General features: G+C 42.8%; 1 protein-coding gene across 1 annotated transcript; it reads right to left on the bottom strand.

Annotated features, from left to right (window-relative positions):
• Nucleotides 1-7,887: 7,887 nt before the first annotated feature.
• On the bottom strand, nt 7,888-15,290 carry ADI1 (acireductone dioxygenase 1). Its single transcript, XM_064508497.1, has 4 exons — nt 15,079-15,290; nt 12,928-13,047; nt 11,081-11,260; nt 7,888-9,371 (listed from the first exon to the last, which is right to left on the bottom strand). The coding sequence occupies exons 1-4, from the start codon at nt 15,196-15,198 to the stop codon at nt 9,249-9,251; spliced, it is 543 nt and encodes a 180-aa protein (XP_064364567.1). The 5' UTR covers nt 15,199-15,290; the 3' UTR covers nt 7,888-9,248.
• Nucleotides 15,291-17,897: the final 2,607 nt, after the last annotated feature.

Below are 17,897 nucleotides of genomic sequence, written 5' to 3'. Positions count from 1 at the left end.
GTAATTTATGTTACCGTTTATGAACTTTTATACTTATTTTAATAAAATATTGCTGTAACTTGAGGTATAACAGTAATTGGACAAATTCTCAGTTTCTTTTAGTTGTCGTAATTCAGTTGAAATCAGTGTAGTTTTTAGTTTGTCCCAACTCCTGATCCAATATGTCAGATTATTCGTTGTACTCATTATAATTAATTTTAGTATTATGTTTTCTAACACAGATCACTTTTCTTGTGTTTGGGATTTCTTATGGATAGAGTGAAGTCCTGGTATGTAACCACCATCACTGTGCTGGAAGACCTTGAGAGCATTTTACAATGATGTGTAAATTAATATAATACAACAGAGATTCCCATGCATTTTGCTTAAGGTCAGATGTTATATTAGATTGTTATCTGATATATTCACCTCTGCAACTGTAGTCTACACTTTCAGGAAGACTGATGTGTCTTTTCCAATTCTAAGTAAAAATAGCATGATTCACCACCATCCAGCATGCTGAAGCTACTATACAATCTAGAAGTAAAATGCTTGTGCCTTATATTCACTTAACATGTAAATGACAGCCTGTGTTCAGATCAACAAAGCGTACAAATTTATGATCCTGGTAGGAGTCGAGTAACCATTAAAAAGACTCTGAAAACATAATCCCCTGTTCTCCAAGTTTTTCTAAATTTGAATTCATATGTATTACTACATAGGTCTCATTTCAGTATGTTTGCTGCATTCTTAGTAGAAGCTTTTACTCAGAGAAAAACTCCAGTAGAGGAGACTTGGACTGGGTGACCTCTAAGCTCACTGAGCCATTAAACAAGTGACATCCTGGTAGACTTGCAGAATAATTAAAATTTAAATGGAAAGGCATATTATCACTGCTGGATTTATGCAAATTGTTAACTGTTTATAAAATGCAAGAAATAGTGTCAATGTCACTTTGACACTTTATGGTTTGGATTTAACATATATACAAGTTAAGTGTTTGAATTTCCTATATTCTGCCAGTTATACATCTAAATGCTATATACGGTGTTAAAGCATTAAAGCTAAGGACAAAATTTGTCCTAGAAGCATTAATTACACCAGGCAATCCTGTTAAATTCAGTGAATTCAACTGACTTTAATGAGGGTTCCTGGTGTAAATGAGGGCAGAGCTCGGTTCTAAAACACAGCATGCATGTGTCATCTGGCTAAGTGATGGAGGCTGTGCAAAGTGTAGCCTGAATGAGCTGATTGTTGTATTCAAGTCTTAAAGCTTAATGTGCCTTAACAGAAGTTTTGCATTTAAATTTCCTTTTTTATTAAAAGAGGAGCAAATAAGCTGTACTTCAGACATTTAAATAATTACATTATGCATAGAGACCCAGATCCTCAGAAGGAATTAAGCATCTATCTATCTGCCATTTCTAGTACCTAACTTATAATTTTAGGTGACACTGACGTCCTCCAACCAGCTGGCCATTGACATTTTCGTAGTGCTTCGGTGTTTGGACTGAACCCCTTAAATGTTCCCCCAAAGGCATGTGCAGACCTGCCTCTGCACTTGGATTCCACAGTGTACTTGAGTGAGTCCAAGACTGTCTACTGAAAGGGTGATTACTCCTCCACCTACCCCGTCCTTTACGCCAGCATGAGCACTTGTGCAGCCATGTGCAAGTTGGATGAGCTCACAGACCTGGCTGAAAGCTCACTGTGCCAACAAAAACCCTCTTCAGATTCATCTGCATCCCTGAGGTTTACAACAGAAGGATCTGCTGGCAATAACAACCCCACCTGGACAGGCTGCATGGCAACATGATTCTCTTTGGCATTTTGGTGGCCTGAGAGGTGGTGGGCAAACAGTCCTTGTTCTGAAATCTTTGCTGCACATGTCTTCCAAATCAGATTTGAGTGGTGAGTAAGTAAGTGGGGTGTGATTTGTGTGCACAGGATGAGTTACCTCTGTCTCATTTGTATGCTAACTGATTTGCTTTATCACGTACAATGTAGCCATCCAGCAGTAGTTTCTAAGCTATGCAGTACCTCTGTCTCCAGTCATATTTAGCCATAGTAATAAACGTACATTCCCTCTCCAACTTGCAATCAATCTAAGCAATATGTGAGAACAGGACTGAAGCATCATAGATGTAAATTTATTCCATATAGGTGGAAACACAGCAGCCAGACTCTACCTATCTGAGGGTGCTGAGATAGCAGCCTAGATTGCTGCTGTTGTGAGCAAAGGCCAGGGGAACTCCAAAGTTGTTAGAACAAAGCTATTTTTATCTGTAAGCTCACACCTATAATATGAGCTCAAAGGATGATACTAACCTCCCTTTCCACCTTGATTTCCACATGTTTAATAAAACATTAGGAAAAATGTATTTTGCTAATGAGCTATTTCGCATTGTAGGAACCTGCGCAGATGAACAGCAGTTCAGCAGTGCTGAATGCAAACAAGCTCCAGCACTAACTTTCAGGTGATAGCAGAAAGCTGTTTTCCTACCTACTTCTCCAAGTCAGCTTGGGGATTACAAATTTAGAGGGTCTTATTTTCAAAGGGTTGGTGAAATGGTCACAATCTTGGTGTTAGAGAAGAATAGAAAGGTGGCGGGGGGGAGGATCCAGTTGTTGCCTTATCCCGGTTGTTCTGAATCAACAGCTGATCCTGTCACAGCTCTGAGGGGTCTTTTGCAGATAGTTCTGTATTATATATAAGTGCACTTGCCATTAAAAGAATTTACCCAAAACCCAGCAACTATAGCTTGTAATTTATCCATAAAAAAAGGGAGGAAAAAAATATGATATTTGCTTGAGGCAGAGAAGGGGCAGGGGAGAAGGTTCCTTTCTGACTTTGAAAAATTGTCAAAACTGTCAGTGCTAAACTGAAAATGCTGAAGTTAAAAGCTGCAGAATGGAATTTACTAGAGCTGTTTTTTAAAAAATCCATTATTTGTAGAATAGGGTCTGAGTAAGTAATTTAGATGCTGAAACACACTCTAGTGGCAGACAGCAGAACTGATCCCCATCCCTAATTCAGACCAGGGCTGCTTACAGCCGTCTGGTCTGTAACTGGGCCACTGCCGCTGTGTCTGAGAATATCTGTCATTTCCACAGCAAAGAGTCCCAGTCAGATTAGCTCATTTACACACATAACACACATAGGTCCCCAGTGTGCCTGATCAAAAAGGTAAATCCATTATTCAGCTACTAGGTGTATTCTTCAGTGTTGCTCAGCTGCCACCTCAGCCTTTATATGCCTCGATTTCTGGCAGTTGATATTAAATGGCTGCCTTGGTCATGAAACCATCCTACCATCTAGTAAGTTTGTAACTCAAGCCAAATCTAGGAGTTAAAAACTAAGCAGGAGAGTGCCTGTCCTGCCACTGGGAGCTGATGCGCTGAGCGCACAGAAGATCTGACGCCTGTCGAGTTCAGCACCGGCAGAGGCAGACACAGGCTCCCGTGGGCGCTGGAAGGGCAGTGCAGCCCCTACGCCAAAGCCTGAGAGCAGAAAAACATGTCCCATGATATACATGTGCACCAGGCCTCTGGGAGAGAGGTGTTTGTCTTCTTTTTGTCTCATTCCCAGCAGGGACTTGGAACAGCACCTCCTATGCTCTAGGCCAGCGATTTAATGAGCACACAAGCCATCTACAGGTGGGGATTTTTCTTCGTGAAGACACCTATTCAAGTGGCTGATCTCATACGGGCACCAAATTTCAGATGTTTCCCCACTGAGATCCTGAGTAGAAGCAGCCTCCTGGTGCCAGAGCTGTGTAGCACATCAAATACTCGGCCAATTTTTTTCTCCATTTTATTCTAGTTGCCCGCTTAGTTCTGGGGGACTATTTCCCTGCTCCGCTTTGCCTTGCATGAGGACCCAGGGCACCTAGCTCCAGGCTTCGCAGAAGGCTACTCAGGAAGCAGGAATTGCAACCTCCAGGCAGGGCAATAGCACCACCTTGGACCTCCAGAGTCAGGGCTCTACAGGAGGGCTGCGCTGTGCATGGCAACACAACACATAGGCTCCCCATCCCAGAGGACTCACAAAGGCTACCTTAACCCCCCGGTCAAAGGAAAGAGAACATGAGGCTCCTTCAGGGAGTGATTCAAAGCACCAAGACACAGGAGTCTGTCCTCTGCCACTCATTAGGCAGCTTCTCTGCCCCTGGGCTGTAGGAGGTTAGCCTCCATAGGCTAAGGGCAGCCTTTGTGAACAAGGCCCGGTGAGCTCCAGTATCCCTGAGCAATGTGCCACAGCAGTACCTCAGCACTTGTTTAAAACTAGCACAGTCTCTCAGTGCTGTGTTGTAATGTATCATATAGACATTCACGCTGGACTATACATCAGAGGTAAATAAATAATCAAGTGGGGAGGAAAGAATGAGGAGTGTGGATGAAGACTCTAAGCATGACCGCGTAAGAAAATAAATGCAGAAGCTATAGGTTGCTGCTAGCCTCACTGTCCATTCACCTGAACCAAAAAAGACTGTATTTTCCTACACTTGGCATCATTTTTTCAGACAGGTACTATTTCCCTCACAGCTTGAGTATGGCTGCTCTGAGGTCTGGGTTGGAGTCCTCGCAGCTCAGCAACTCTTGCAGCACAGTTGGTCTCCTTGCAAAGGGTCCGCCTCTCTGATCTTACAGGAGCTTGGAATTATTCTTTCTCTAGAGTGAAGCATAGGGAAGCATGGGAAAACAGTCTTCATGCAAAATCAGAAATAGAATATTGTCACTATCCAAATTGTGAACTGCAGATCAAAAATATTTGGCTTACAGAAGGGCTTAAAAACCCTCACTGAGATTGCAGAGCCCTGCCAGGTTAGCCACTGGCCAGCCATTTGGCAACACCCTGGTGTTCAAGAGACCTAAATTAGCATGACAGACAGCACACTGGGAGGAGAGGATGAGCACAGAGCACAACCGCAACATGGCTCCCCTCTAGCGCTGGAGAACAGCAGCTATATGGTATTGAGGAGTGCTTGGAAGCAGAGTCATGGGGGATAGATATTCTGAACAAGTATTTATTGCTCCAGAGCCAGGTCTTGGAGAGGGCTGGACTTGCTGAGCAAGGTGTATAGGTCTGATTGATTGCTTAATTCTTATGCTCCTAAAATTTCCAATGTCACAGAGCAAACAATGGAACTCAGGATGTACCAGACATCTATAGGAGGCCCGTGGTTAAACCCCTCTGCCTAATTGCAGCAGTGGAAGGAGGTGTCTCTCTGCACCTGAGGGTGAGACACTCCTTTCCATCAGCATTTCCTTTCAGTGGGTCCCAGATCCCACTTACAGGCACTTACACCCAGCATACACAGGACTAGGTACCTGATGTAGATGTTATTAGTTCTATTTACTGGCTGTGGAACAGCTTAGTGTTAAAATATCCAGCTTCCCTGAGTGAACCCTCCAGCAATAATACTTGCGCCAGGGCACATAAAAAAAAAGGACAGCTGGGTCATTGATTTTGTCAGCCCTCTGTTTGCGCACCTAACTTTATGAAAAGCCCACTGATCATCCATAGCCTCCTCTGAGCTATCTATCTTCAAACCTCACAGTTCAACACCACTTCACCTACCTTTTTTTTTTTTTTAATCTAATTCTGGAGGGTGAAGTATTCCCCCTGTCTGAGTTAATGCTGCCAACATAGTATTGCTGGTACTACTTACATAAATTTTAATACGACATCAATGCACCAAGATTCTCCACTAGCTGCAGTAAAACAGGCTCATGTTTTTGGACAAAAAAAGCACCGATTTCACTTCTCACTTTTAGAGCTGTGGAAAACCAAAAAAACCTGCAAAAAAATGGCTGTGAAAATAAACTGCATTTTTCATCTGAAAGAACTGTATGTTCTAGCTCCTTCCCCTTCACTCTCCAGAATAAGTGTTTACTATTAATATTAATGGTTTTTCTGTCCAGCTGTTTCTTCTGTAATCTCCCATGTAATCTCTTCACAGCTGTAGAATTGGTGTATGGGCCCCAAATTGCCTTTTCCCCCAGCTGACAAAAATACTTCCCAAGAGCAAAGCTTTCAACCTTTCAAAGACACCCAAGCCGTAAAGGGCATGTATTTAAGAGTGCTCATAGTGAGACCCCCACAGCCACTGCCACCTCACAGCAGCAGAATGCATTGTGCTATGAAAATGATGAACGATCTGCAGCAGTGTTATCATGCGTTATTCTTGACAGCCAAGAGATGGGTGCTGTGCCAGGTGTATATATTCCTCCACCGAGACAACAAAACAAGGCGGTTCAGTTTTGTTTCCGAGGTCACATTGTTGAAAGCAATTGCTATGGGGAGCTCCTTTACTATTTATCCCCTCATCATTGCCTCCAAACTGTAAATCTCTCCTGAGCAGACTGCATTACCAGTCTCTCTGTCTAGTAGCTCCCCCAGTCTATCATGGGATGACTGTGCTGTAAATGGAGTTCTTAAGATCTCACTTCACTACTTCCACTGCTCTTTTTTGCAGAGAGAGCAAGAAAGAGCGAATCAAAACAGAAGGGCCCATAGGAGAACTAGGAGAAATGACCAGTCTCCTGTCAACTTCTGTTAAAAAGGAAAATAAAAGCAGAGAGAAGATAAATTAGACTGGATATCAGGGACTAATACCAGCACTAAGAGAAAGCAGCCATTTTACTTTCCATTCTGAAATACAATTTTGGGGGGCATATAAGTCAAAAAATAAATCTTGCTGCAGCAGTAACTATCATTTATTCCTGCAGCTTGTCTTTGAAAAATCCCAGAAGTTCATACTGGGAACAGGATGCCCCATGTGTGTGGGAGCTGTGCAAAAGACGAAAGGATACTCAAGTGCCTCTACCACGGGGGCGGAGGGCAGCACACAAACCTCTGACCCAGCGAGGCAGATGGAGACACAGCATAGCATCCACGCAAGCCTGCCTGATGAAGTGTGTGTGACTATGGTTAGGTTTCATATTTGCTATGTGCTAATAACACTGATTATAACACTGATTTTCATCCAGGCTTATTAACCACTGCACAAGAGCTAATACAGGCAGAAGTGAGCTCTGTGTGGGCTTGCATTTTGCAGGCTTGGCTTGTGCCTGCACCCTACCTCCACAAATTGAGCCATGCACTAGCAGAGTAAGCAGTCAGGTATCTAGCTCTGTTTTCATGTATCTTGCAACCTAAGACAGTAAGGCAGGAAATATGTACCTTTTTTACTCACCATTTCCAACTCTTATCTTAAAAGCTAGCACAATTTCACTTTGAAACAGCAAATCTGTCTTCAGAAACACTTTTAAAGAATTAAAACATTTACAAACCATTGTAAATAATGCTGCCACAAAATAATGAAAATACTGCCTCCTGCTGAAGACAGGATATTCTTCCACCCATAGCAGAGGAACAGTGGGCAAGTACAATCAGCTTAATCCCTCCGCTACCTTAGAAAGATTTCCATTAGCTCAAATTTCAACTTTTTTCTAGATTCATGTTCATTTTGAAAGCTGTAAAATAGGAATTGGTATTAATTGCATACAGCTTAAATTGCCACATAAGCTATAGTCAGCGGAGAATCTGTGTTCTCATCACCAGTTAAAAGTTGGAGCAAGTGACTATCAGCCCTGCTTACATACTTTGTTATTGTAAAAGGCAAATTCATAGTCCAAAACATCACTCCTGTGTCCATTACTAAGGGGCAGCACATACTGTGTAACTGCAAAACATCTACTGAAAACCTCAACTGAACAAGCAAATTTAAGTCTACTTATCTCCATTTTACAGCTAAAGAAACTGAGGCACGCAGTAAATGATTTGTCCAGTGTCACGGAACAAGCCAGTAGCGGAACAAAGAACAAAAGTTGATTAACAATTATAGCAACACTGTTGTTGAACATGTCCTTAATCTTAGGACAAGAAAAAAAACCACACACATCTAAGACAAAGTAATTTTATTAATAACTCAAAAAAGCAAATTTCTACATTTTACTGCAAGAAAATCACAGTTCTGCATACCAGGGCAGAACTAGGGAAGCTGCATACTAAAATGCTGATTATGCAAATTTATCTTGTGAACATTTTTAGACAAAAATGAAGGAGGGTTTATTTTCTTTAATTAAAAACAAAATCCTACATACTTCATTAGCATGGATTCAGAACAGAAGGAATATTAATGTAGCCCACCTCTCCCAATTTTACCTGCCAAAAATATCAAGAAAAAAAAGGTTAGAAAATGGATTCTTGAGCAAGTGTAAATGCAACCGGCTAATGTAACTGCAAGGTTGCTATCATCTTTGAAATGTCATAGAGATGAGGAGAAATCTTAGTAACTGGAAAAAGGCAAATGTTACATCCATCTTCAAAAAGGGTGAGAAGGAGGAACTACAGGCTGGTCAGCCTCACTTTAGTCACCAGGAAAATTATGAAGCAAATTTTCATAGAAGCCATTCCAGGCATGTGAAATACAAGAAGGTGACTACGAACAGCCAGCACCAATTTACTGAAGGCAAATTGTGCCTGACCATCGTGACTGCCACCTAGAAAGAAACAACTGGCTCTGTGGAGGAGGGGAAACAGTGAATGTCATTTACCTTGACTTCAGCAAGGGTTTCGACACAGACTCCCATAGCAGTCTTGTAGCCAGATTGGAGACAGACTGCAAGGTGGTGAAAAACTGCTGGACCATCGGGCTCAAATTAGTCAGTGGTTCAAGTCTAACTGTAATCTGATTATGAGCAGTGTTCTTCATCGATCAAAACTAGGGCCAATAATGTTTAACATTTGCATTAGCTGGACTGGAGATAGTCCAAGTAAGGATACTGATTTGTCTAGCCTGCGGAATAGAAGGGTAAGAGGGGACCTAATTGCAGTGTTCCACTAGAGGAAAGGATTGTAGAGAACACAGAGCCAGCCTCTTCTCAGACGTTCAATGAACAGGCGAGAGGCAACAACAACAAGTTGCAACAAGGGAGTTCACATTAGGCATGAAGAAAAAATTCTTGCCCATGACAGTGGTTAAGCACTGAAATGGGTGCCCAGAGAAACTGTGAAATCTCCACCACTGCAGATTTTCAAAACTCAACTAGACAAGGCCTTGAGGAACCTGATCGAACTTTGAAGTTGCCCCTACATTGAGCAGTTGATTGGACTAGATGATCTCCAGCTGATCTCTCAACCTAAATTTTTCTATGATTCTGTGATTCTAAGAGTATATGCAACTGTAAACAGTGAAAAACCACCATTTACATTTATTCCGATAGAGCTTCAGGCTGCTTCACCTATCAGGTTTTAGAGACCATTACTGTGCTTTTTCAGTCAAAAACTTCATATATTGTTTCCGAGCAGGAAAATGATCAGCTGGCCGGTTGTATGCTGTCCAGACTGGTTCTCCAACAAATAGCCTCATTGCCTTCACGTAATTCTGTCAAAGAACAAGAAGTCACAAGTAATGTAAGAGCTCCTTTCTACAGGATCTTAATTCTGAAGTTAACAGTTTCATTTGCACTTCTGTAGCAATTTTCAAAAGCATTTCAAGATGGACTGACAGCTTCACACGTTTCAGAGAATTGTACCACCATGCTGCTTTCCAGCTCCCAGCTGCTGCAGTGGGACATGTTGCAACTAAGCAGTGCTGTACTGCATTGCAAACCCTAGTGCCTCCTGGCTGGGCAAGGAGGGTGCTTCTGTTTCAAAGAAAGCAAAAAAATAGCCTTTTGCACTAAATCCACAATCCACTGAGCAATGTGGAATCTAACTCCTAGTTGCTTAGTTATACAATGACATTCACAACACCCAAGGTTGCTACACAATGCTTGAGGAGTATCAGAAGCCTCAGAATGGGAGCCATAAAAGCTGAATGGGAAATGCATAAACCAGCCAACAAATAATGCTGCGGAAACTGATAAGTCTTCAGACTTCAAAAGGAAGAAGTAAGAGCCCCTACTGCCAGCTAATCAGGTCAGAAAGTGCAGCTGTGGAAGCAGAGAAGGGAACTCTACATCCTGGAGAAGTGCTCTAAATACTGAGTTATAGGGAACTCTCTTCACCTCTTCTGTTAACTACACTGCAAGTTTAGGCCCCACCTGTTTTGTAAACACTACTAAGTGTTTATCTTGCATCTAGGTGCTCTGCAATGTCAAGAATAAAGTTAGGCACCTAAAGAACTTAATTGAAGGGTCTAGAAGTACATAAAGAACTTAAGTGGGAACTTGAAGATAGCATTTCTGGACTAAAGTCCCTGAAAAGGACATTTAAGACATCTTGTTGAGGTCTCAATCTATACCCATACCCATACCCAACTCTCGACCCATATCCCCTTCTATTTTGTCCACATGAAGAAAAAGCCTTAAAAATTAGCAACTGTAGCTAATGCACTGTGAATATCTAATTGCAGACATTAAAAGTTGGGCTTTCCTTTCCTACATACACAGTATCTGCCACTCAGGCAGCTGATTCAATATTATACCGCATACAAGGCTATGCCAGAGATGGGGTTTTGCTACACAAAGAGGCATCAGTACAAATTCCCCCCACTTTCCAGGGCTGAGACTGAGATTACAAACACAGGCACACAGACCACGACTACGTGTGCAATCTCACAATCTCATGGCCAAAAATACCCTCCTAAAGCAGGTCACTTACTGTGACAGCAACATTCAGCCTCGCATCTCCTAGGTGCAAGCAGCAGTTCTGGACCCTTAAATCATTCTTTCCCTGAAGGTGGTTAGTGCTCATGAAAAATGCCACTGTTGCACACAGATATGCTCTGTTTATACCCACAAGAGATAATCAACAAGGCAACACAGAAGGATCCATCTCCACACCTCGATGAAAAGTAGTGGCAACTGTGTGAGGGACAGCTGCAGGGCTTGGCACACCACTTTCACATCAGATACGCTACAGATATCACGTGGCAATGACCTGCAGTTACAGCTGATGAGCTGAAGCTAGATTTCTGACCTAGAGATGAAAGGTTCAGATGCTATGAATTATTTAGTATTTTTCATATTCCTTTTTCATATTTAATACAGTTTGCTAACGAACTGCAAGTCTCATGGCACGCAGTTACTAATATGAAACGTATTCACATATATTTGTCATCAAAACTTACTGTAATCTATAATAACATACATTCTCATCCAGTGTAAATCGGTGATATATGCCAGCAGGCAGGGTTATCATGTCTCCTTTCTCCATGAAAATCCGGATCCACTTGTCATCCTTGTCTCGAACATCAAAATAGCCAGATCCATCTAAGATGTAGCGAATTTCATCGTCTAGGTGCAAATGTTCTTCATAAAATGTTTTTATCTAGAGATAGTAAATGACTCTTGAAATTGCTGAAGACATAAAAAACTGCAAAGGAATCTAGTGGAAACATTTGGCAAAGCAGACAAAAACAGAGGCTTTTAAACAGTAACTGCATAATCATTTAACTAATGGATGTTAACATAGTTAAAGTGGCCAGTCTGGTCAGATCATTCTCTGATCAGACCTGAGATCAGACCCAGTCTCAGGACACTTCTAACCATATTGCTGTACTTCCTTGGAAGATATCACTGACAAACAGAAGATATCGCTGCACATAACTACTCCCTGAGACACAGTAATGCTCTAACCCATTTGAGAGAGGAGAGGGCAAAGTTTCCCGCCACGGAATTTAGTCCCTGAAGTTGAGTTCTGTGCCCTTTTTTCCTGAAATGCAAAAATAAGATAGAGGAAAAGATTATTGCTCTTTTTTACACTTGTTGAAGGTTGAACTAGCTCTGCAAGCTAGCATACCTCATTTTCTATAATAAAAAAGTAATTATTGCCAAACATGGCCCACCTATTGCATTACATAAATAGTATATCATGCACATATCAATCATCAACATACTAAGGCCAGAGTCCCAACTCCAGGCTCTTTCTTCCTAGACAGCAGCAGCAACACTCTCTCTCCTGGAATGAACAATTCTTCGAACATTTTACAGCACAGAACAAAACATGCTTTAAAGGTTAAACTAGCAGAGATCTGAGCCAGTAAGTCCACACAGAACAGTGCAATGTGCACAGTATCATCTGCTTAGGTCCGGATGCTGTTTAGCCACACTAGTTCAGGCATCCCTGAGACGTACTTCTCAACCCTTACTGATTCAGCATGGCAAAATGAACAAAAGTCCATATGCCTTGCCAAAGACGACTCATCTTCATATCAGGTAGAGGCCATCCAGGCAACCTGAGTTCCCATCTAATTCACCTTATCAAAAACTTTAAACCAGTATAATACAATGAGATTGCAAAAAAAAAAAAGATAAATGGACAAATATTTAATGAAAATATGGTGAAATACCACTGCTAATCCCCTAAGTTACTGTATTCAAGTTAGACTTGCATACTGACATCCTGAGACAGGGAGGAGAAAGTTCCTTCTGGAACACTTATCTGAGAACCTGAGAGCATTCATATTCTTCTGTTTTGAAACAGACAGGATATCAACTTCCCAAGTCAAAAAAAAACTTCTTGCTAAAGGAATGTGTCCCTCATACGCCACGATGTTAACACACATTTTAAAAGATGCATTTTGCAAGCAGTCAGACTCTAAGGTGTTCTTCAGTTCATGGATTTTTCAGCCTTCAGAGCCCCCAGCTGGCAACAGCCTACCTTCACCCAGATGAGGCTCTCAGAGGATAGGTCAGGATTTGCAGGGTTCTGTTTGCAGCTATCTTAGTTTCAACATGACACACAGTTACGGAAACTATCCTAAAAATCTTTGAAGGCAATCTATGAAAGCAAAAGGCCTATCTTCTCCTATTTTAAAAATAATAGGAAAACTGCCTTTTGAAAGGTAAGGACATCAGTACAGGATGTATTTTAAACATGGAAATAATCTCATCTCTGAAGAGCAGGGTCTATGTATACATGTAAGAAGCTGGCTGCACACTCTAGTGGTTGACTTCAGAGCTCAAATCCTCATCCAAAAGCAGTGACTTGCATACCTTTTCTTCATAATTTGGAAGCTTGTCTTTTTGTATAGTTATTATATCCATCCAAGAATAATTTTCTGCTTTCCGAATCTCTTTCAGACATGGATCAGCCTCATAGTTATCAGCATCCAGCTAAAGAATAGGCAGAAAAAAAAATGCATTCAGTGTTTAAGACAATTCAAGACACTAATGTAGAAAAGCCTAAGCTACGAAGAGTGTCAAAGGAGAGGCAAAGGACTTGAATGGGTAGTTAAGTTGGCTCCCTATAGGTATACAGGCCATGTACCACTAGCTTCCAAGTCAGAAAGTTCAGCGCATTAGTGCATAAATACCATATGTCAAATGATATACCAGATACTAACAAATCCAGCAGAGTTGCTCTCTGGTTATCATGTAGTCTAAAGAGAAAATCAAGAATGATAAAAACCTGACCTTTCAAAATCAGCATGGACTCCCCAGAAGGACTTACTGTTGAAGAAAATTAACCTTGCCTCTATGCACTGCTCCTACAGTCTGTTTATCATTCAAGAGCCAGATTCATTAGATTTAACTATATCCTGTACTCCTCATAAGGAAATCCTCTGGAAGTCCTTCCTGTTGCTGCTGCATCCCAGTTTCTTTAGTTCAGAAATGCTAGCAGAAACACATGTGATTTGTACCAGTTACTTTCACCACTGCTTTTTCATTTGGCATAACGTGCTTCCAAGAACACAAATTTATTGTGGTATGGAAAACAGCAGCAGCATGACAGCAATAAATAAGATTAAATTAAGAGGTGACAACTCTGGGGTCTTCACTGGTTATTTCAGAACTTCATTAAATTGTTTTGGATATAAGTAATTTTCTTTGCTCACTACTTACGGTGCCACAACCCTGAAGGTGGAAGAGATGCTAATAACACAGAAAAATGAAAGGTTATCTAAGGTTCGGTTACCTATCTTGCATAAGAGTTTCATTTGTTTATTAACCCTTACAATATGCCCTTACCTTACAATAGAAAATAACATACTTCCAAGACTTGTCTCACCATCAATACATGTCACAGTCCCCTAAAGATACTCTTAAAGATACCTTAAAGATTCTCTAGTATCAGTTTTGCTATGCTCCAGCAAGCGCAGGACATAATGATTGCAGGGGAAAGAAATCAATAGTTCTTAATGAATGCATTTTACAGTTTGATTAGGAGCCTGTGCCAGAAATTCTCCATCAAGCAGCTCTTACGTCTGAACCACCCTTAAAAGGACACTCATAAATGCAAAAATACAACACAGTGTAACTAGGCCTGTGTTTTGCTTTAGGAAACCCTGTGGAAGAGCGATCAGGGCTGCCTGCTAATTGTGTCACACACATAAACCCGCTGAGAATTTTTCATTTGTCTCCACTGATGTCATTCAGCATCTCTAAATTCAAAATCATAATCAAAACCCTCCCAGACATTTCCTTTGCCTCACAGTAGGCCTAAAGGTCCTCTGTTGTCCCCGCGCCATTTCTGGGGACGCCAGGAAAATGTGGAGGGGGGAGGTTACGGCCAGAGAAACATCTCTGCCGTCAGTTAGAATTAAAACCCACTCGGCATGATACAGCATGATTCCCCTTTTGAGTATAATTTTCACTTTTCAGTTGTTTTTAAAAGCACTGGTAGTTTTTTTTTAATCTTCACCAACACTGGCAATCCCAGCTGCACTGAGGCCCAGGCCTGCCTTCCCCAGGCGCCTGCAGCCCCGTCTCACCGGGGCGGACGACAGCGGAGGTCGGCCGGGCCCGCGGCACCCGGCCAACGCCGGCAACGCGGCAGACGCGCAGCGGCGCGTGCGCGTGTTTGTCAAGCAACACACAGGTAAAATTTAGGGGGGAAGTGCGCTTTTATAAACAACCGTCACAGCAGAAGCGCGTAGCGGCCCAACACGGTCTCCGGGCCGCGAGGAGGAGGGCGGCGGGGCAGCGCGGGCCCGCGGCGCGGGGAGGCGGGCGCAGGGGCAGGGCGGCTCGGGACCGCGGCGCTGCGGACGGCAGGGGCTTCACCCCCTGCCCCCGGGGCGCGCCGAGGCCCGGCGGCCGCCTGGCTGGGCCGCAGCGTGGCCGGGGCCCCGCGAAGCGGCCGGCCAAGCCGCCGGGCCCGCCTCTCCGCGTCCCCCCGCCGCCCCCCGCGGCGGCGCCGCTTACTTTGCGGTAGCAGACGCCGAGCTGGCGCAGCTGCTCCAAGGCGACGGCGCGGTTGGGCTGCAGGCGGTGCGGCGCGCGCTGGTCTTCCGGGGACTCGTCCATGTACCAGGCCTCCACCATGGCGCTGCCGGTGCAGGGCGGCCCCGGCCTCGGCCTCGGCCTCAGCGCCGGCCCCGTCCCGCCCCGTGGGCGCCGGGGCAGGCCGGCACCGGGGCAGGCGGGCGCCGCAGAGCGTCCCAACGGCAGGGCTGCAGGCGCCATACAGAGGCAGCAGGAGTAGTTTTTAAACTTAGGTTTAGGCTTGGGGCATGTTTAAAAAGAAAACACACAGAAAGAAAAGAGCCCAGAGGCAAACATGCTTAAAATAAATAAATAAATAAGTAGTTTTTCTTGGCATCTTTACTATCATACCTAAGGGCTGAGCAGATTAAGAACCCCCACTTTGTTTTTCCTGAGAGATACCTTGCCCTTCATTTAGGAAACGGAGTAAACAAGATGCCTTTTGTGTTGTGTAGGTGTATTAATCCTTCTAGCAAGAACAACTGTAAACTGTATTGGAAGCAGGCTCTCCAGCATGCTCTCATTCCCACAATACCTTAGTGAAACACTGTTGTTATGTTTCTGCTGATTAAAATCATCACCATTAAAAGTTCAAACCTGCTGCTTCTCTTCAGGAATAGTTTTAGGCATACATAGGGGGAAGGTGAACAGTGTACTTACAGAGGCAGCAGGAAGACTGGCCACCTCCTGAAGCACCTGCAGTTTACTACAGTCTTCACAGGAGCTGTCCCTGAAAAAACTGTCCTCCAAAACCACTGTCAGCAGCTACGCAGACACCGTGAGCCATAACGTATTGACAGCCTTCTTCAAGAATCATTTTTTGAGAATCATTTGAGAATTTGTTATCTGGAAGTTACGCATCTGGCATAACCTCTAAATAACTTTTAGACAGTGGTAGTCCTAAATAAGGGTTGAAAATAATAGTTCCCTAACTGTTCTAACCTGAGTTTCAGTTTTTTATGACTGTTTCCCCCTTTTCAGAAAGCTACTTTGAGGACTGGGTGGATTCAGGATACAAACACCACACTTTCTGTGCAACCGATCTCACATCACAGCAGTCGCACTGCAGCCACAGCATTTTAGCCTCATTCTAAAAGAACGTCATTTTAACTCTCATCTGGAGCCTTCCTTGAGAGTCCGATTTCTCCCCTTCTGTCTTAACCTGCTGGCAGACAGTTCCATGCTCCCTGAAACACACTGGGTATCCCTTCACCTTTTCCACAAAGCCTGTTTAATTCACTCACCTCCAGTCTCCTGTGACCTGAGCCTTCCCCAGTAGTAAGTCAATGACAGTCTCCTACGGTCTCCTCAACTGATGCAAAGATTGCTCCCTGCAACTTGTATGTCACCAGCTCAGGTTCCTAAAACAACCTTTGTTTACCATCACAAATGTCTGTGCCTAGACCCAGCCTCTACTTCCACAAGGTCCTTCCATGATGAAAGGGCACCTCTATTCCAGTCCACTACTCCATCAGAAATATTTGCTAGTAAAAGAGACTTCTTATAGACACTAGCCATTTTGGCTCACATGCTGGAGCACACACCATGCCTAACTTTAAATCAGTATTGACAGTCTGAGCATTGCTGCTAGGGCAAACTAGAATTTACCAGTCAGTCTCAAAAGACCTGCACTGCAACATCACAATAAGGAGGAAAAAAAAAATAAATAAAAGGAAAGAAGAGTAGTAAAACACGGTCACACTGGCTAAGAAAAGTTGTTTGGTCTCCATCCTTGAAGATATTCAAAACCTGACTGCTCTAGTTGACCCTGCTTTGAGCAGGACCATTGGACTAGATGACCTCCAGAGGTCTCCCTCCAACCTAAACTGTTCCACAATTCTATATGGTAGATAAGCCAACATTCAGCTAAACTCCATGAAAGGATGAAGAACACACCTAAAAAAAGAAACATACCTTCCTCAAACATTCCCCACTCTTCTTCCTAAAAACTGAAATGTCTAGTCTTACCAATATTTCTTGGATTCTTAGAAATATTACCAGATCACTTTAATGTATCATCTTTATAAGCAATACTAGTTACCTACTCCAAATAAAACTTAACTGCAACTCCTGTAACATTACATATAAGCTAGTCTAATGTTGATATAGTTCACATTTAGTTTTAGAGTCACATATAAACCAGCCAGAACTACATGTGTTAAATGGGAACAGCCTCTAGAGTTTTCATTCCCTATAAAGGATGTCTCAAACTGCTGCCACTCTTTGGGTTCTCAAGTGTCTGTTCAGCCCTGTTGAGAAACACCATTAGCTTTCCATCCTTTAACCACTCTTAATCCTTAATTCTAAAACTCTCCTCTGACCTTTCTTCTATTCTGAATGTCCAGAATGAGGATGAAAATTTGCATTAAACTAACATGAGAGTGTTTCCTCTCAGAGATTCCCAGTTTCCACATTCAGAAATTACTGCAGGCAGTAAAGTTACTTAACTGATGTTATGATTTATCCATCATTACCTACCACATTTTTCAAAGCCACTGCTGTCTAGAATACAGACCTAGATAGATGCCACCTTTCCAGTACACTGTTTGTCATGCTTTTAAACTCTGCTTCGACAAGACATTTGATCAGAGATGACTGGCTGTTTTCCTTCAAGTCAAAGTTCTTTTTTTTAAAAAAAAAAAAAAAAAAAAAGTATGTAGATAGGAGAGTGTCAAAATCTAATCACTGTGCTACCTCACCCCGGATGAGTTTACAGTGCAGTTTTATATGGGAGAAGGGGAAAAAAATGCTCACCTATT

Source organism: Dromaius novaehollandiae, chromosome 3 (genome assembly GCF_036370855.1).
Source record: "Dromaius novaehollandiae isolate bDroNov1 chromosome 3, bDroNov1.hap1, whole genome shotgun sequence".
NCBI classification, from domain to species: Eukaryota; Metazoa; Chordata; class Aves; order Casuariiformes; family Dromaiidae; genus Dromaius; species Dromaius novaehollandiae.
The sequence above is the reverse complement of the archived record's forward strand: the minus strand, read 5'-3'. Positions and strand labels throughout refer to the sequence as shown.

Coding starts and splice junctions, on each gene's coding strand:
- ADI1 (XM_064508497.1), bottom strand. CDS start 15,198: ATGGTGGAGGCCTGGTACATGGACGAGTCCCCGGAAGACCAGCGCGCG. Junction 11,261..12,927: donor TTCCAAATTATGAAGAAAAG/GTATGCAAGTCA, acceptor TACTATCTCTAG/ATAAAAACATTTTATGAAGA. Junction 9,372..11,080: donor GATTTACACTGGATGAGAAT/GTATGTTATTAT, acceptor GTTCTTTGACAG/AATTACGTGAAGGCAATGAG.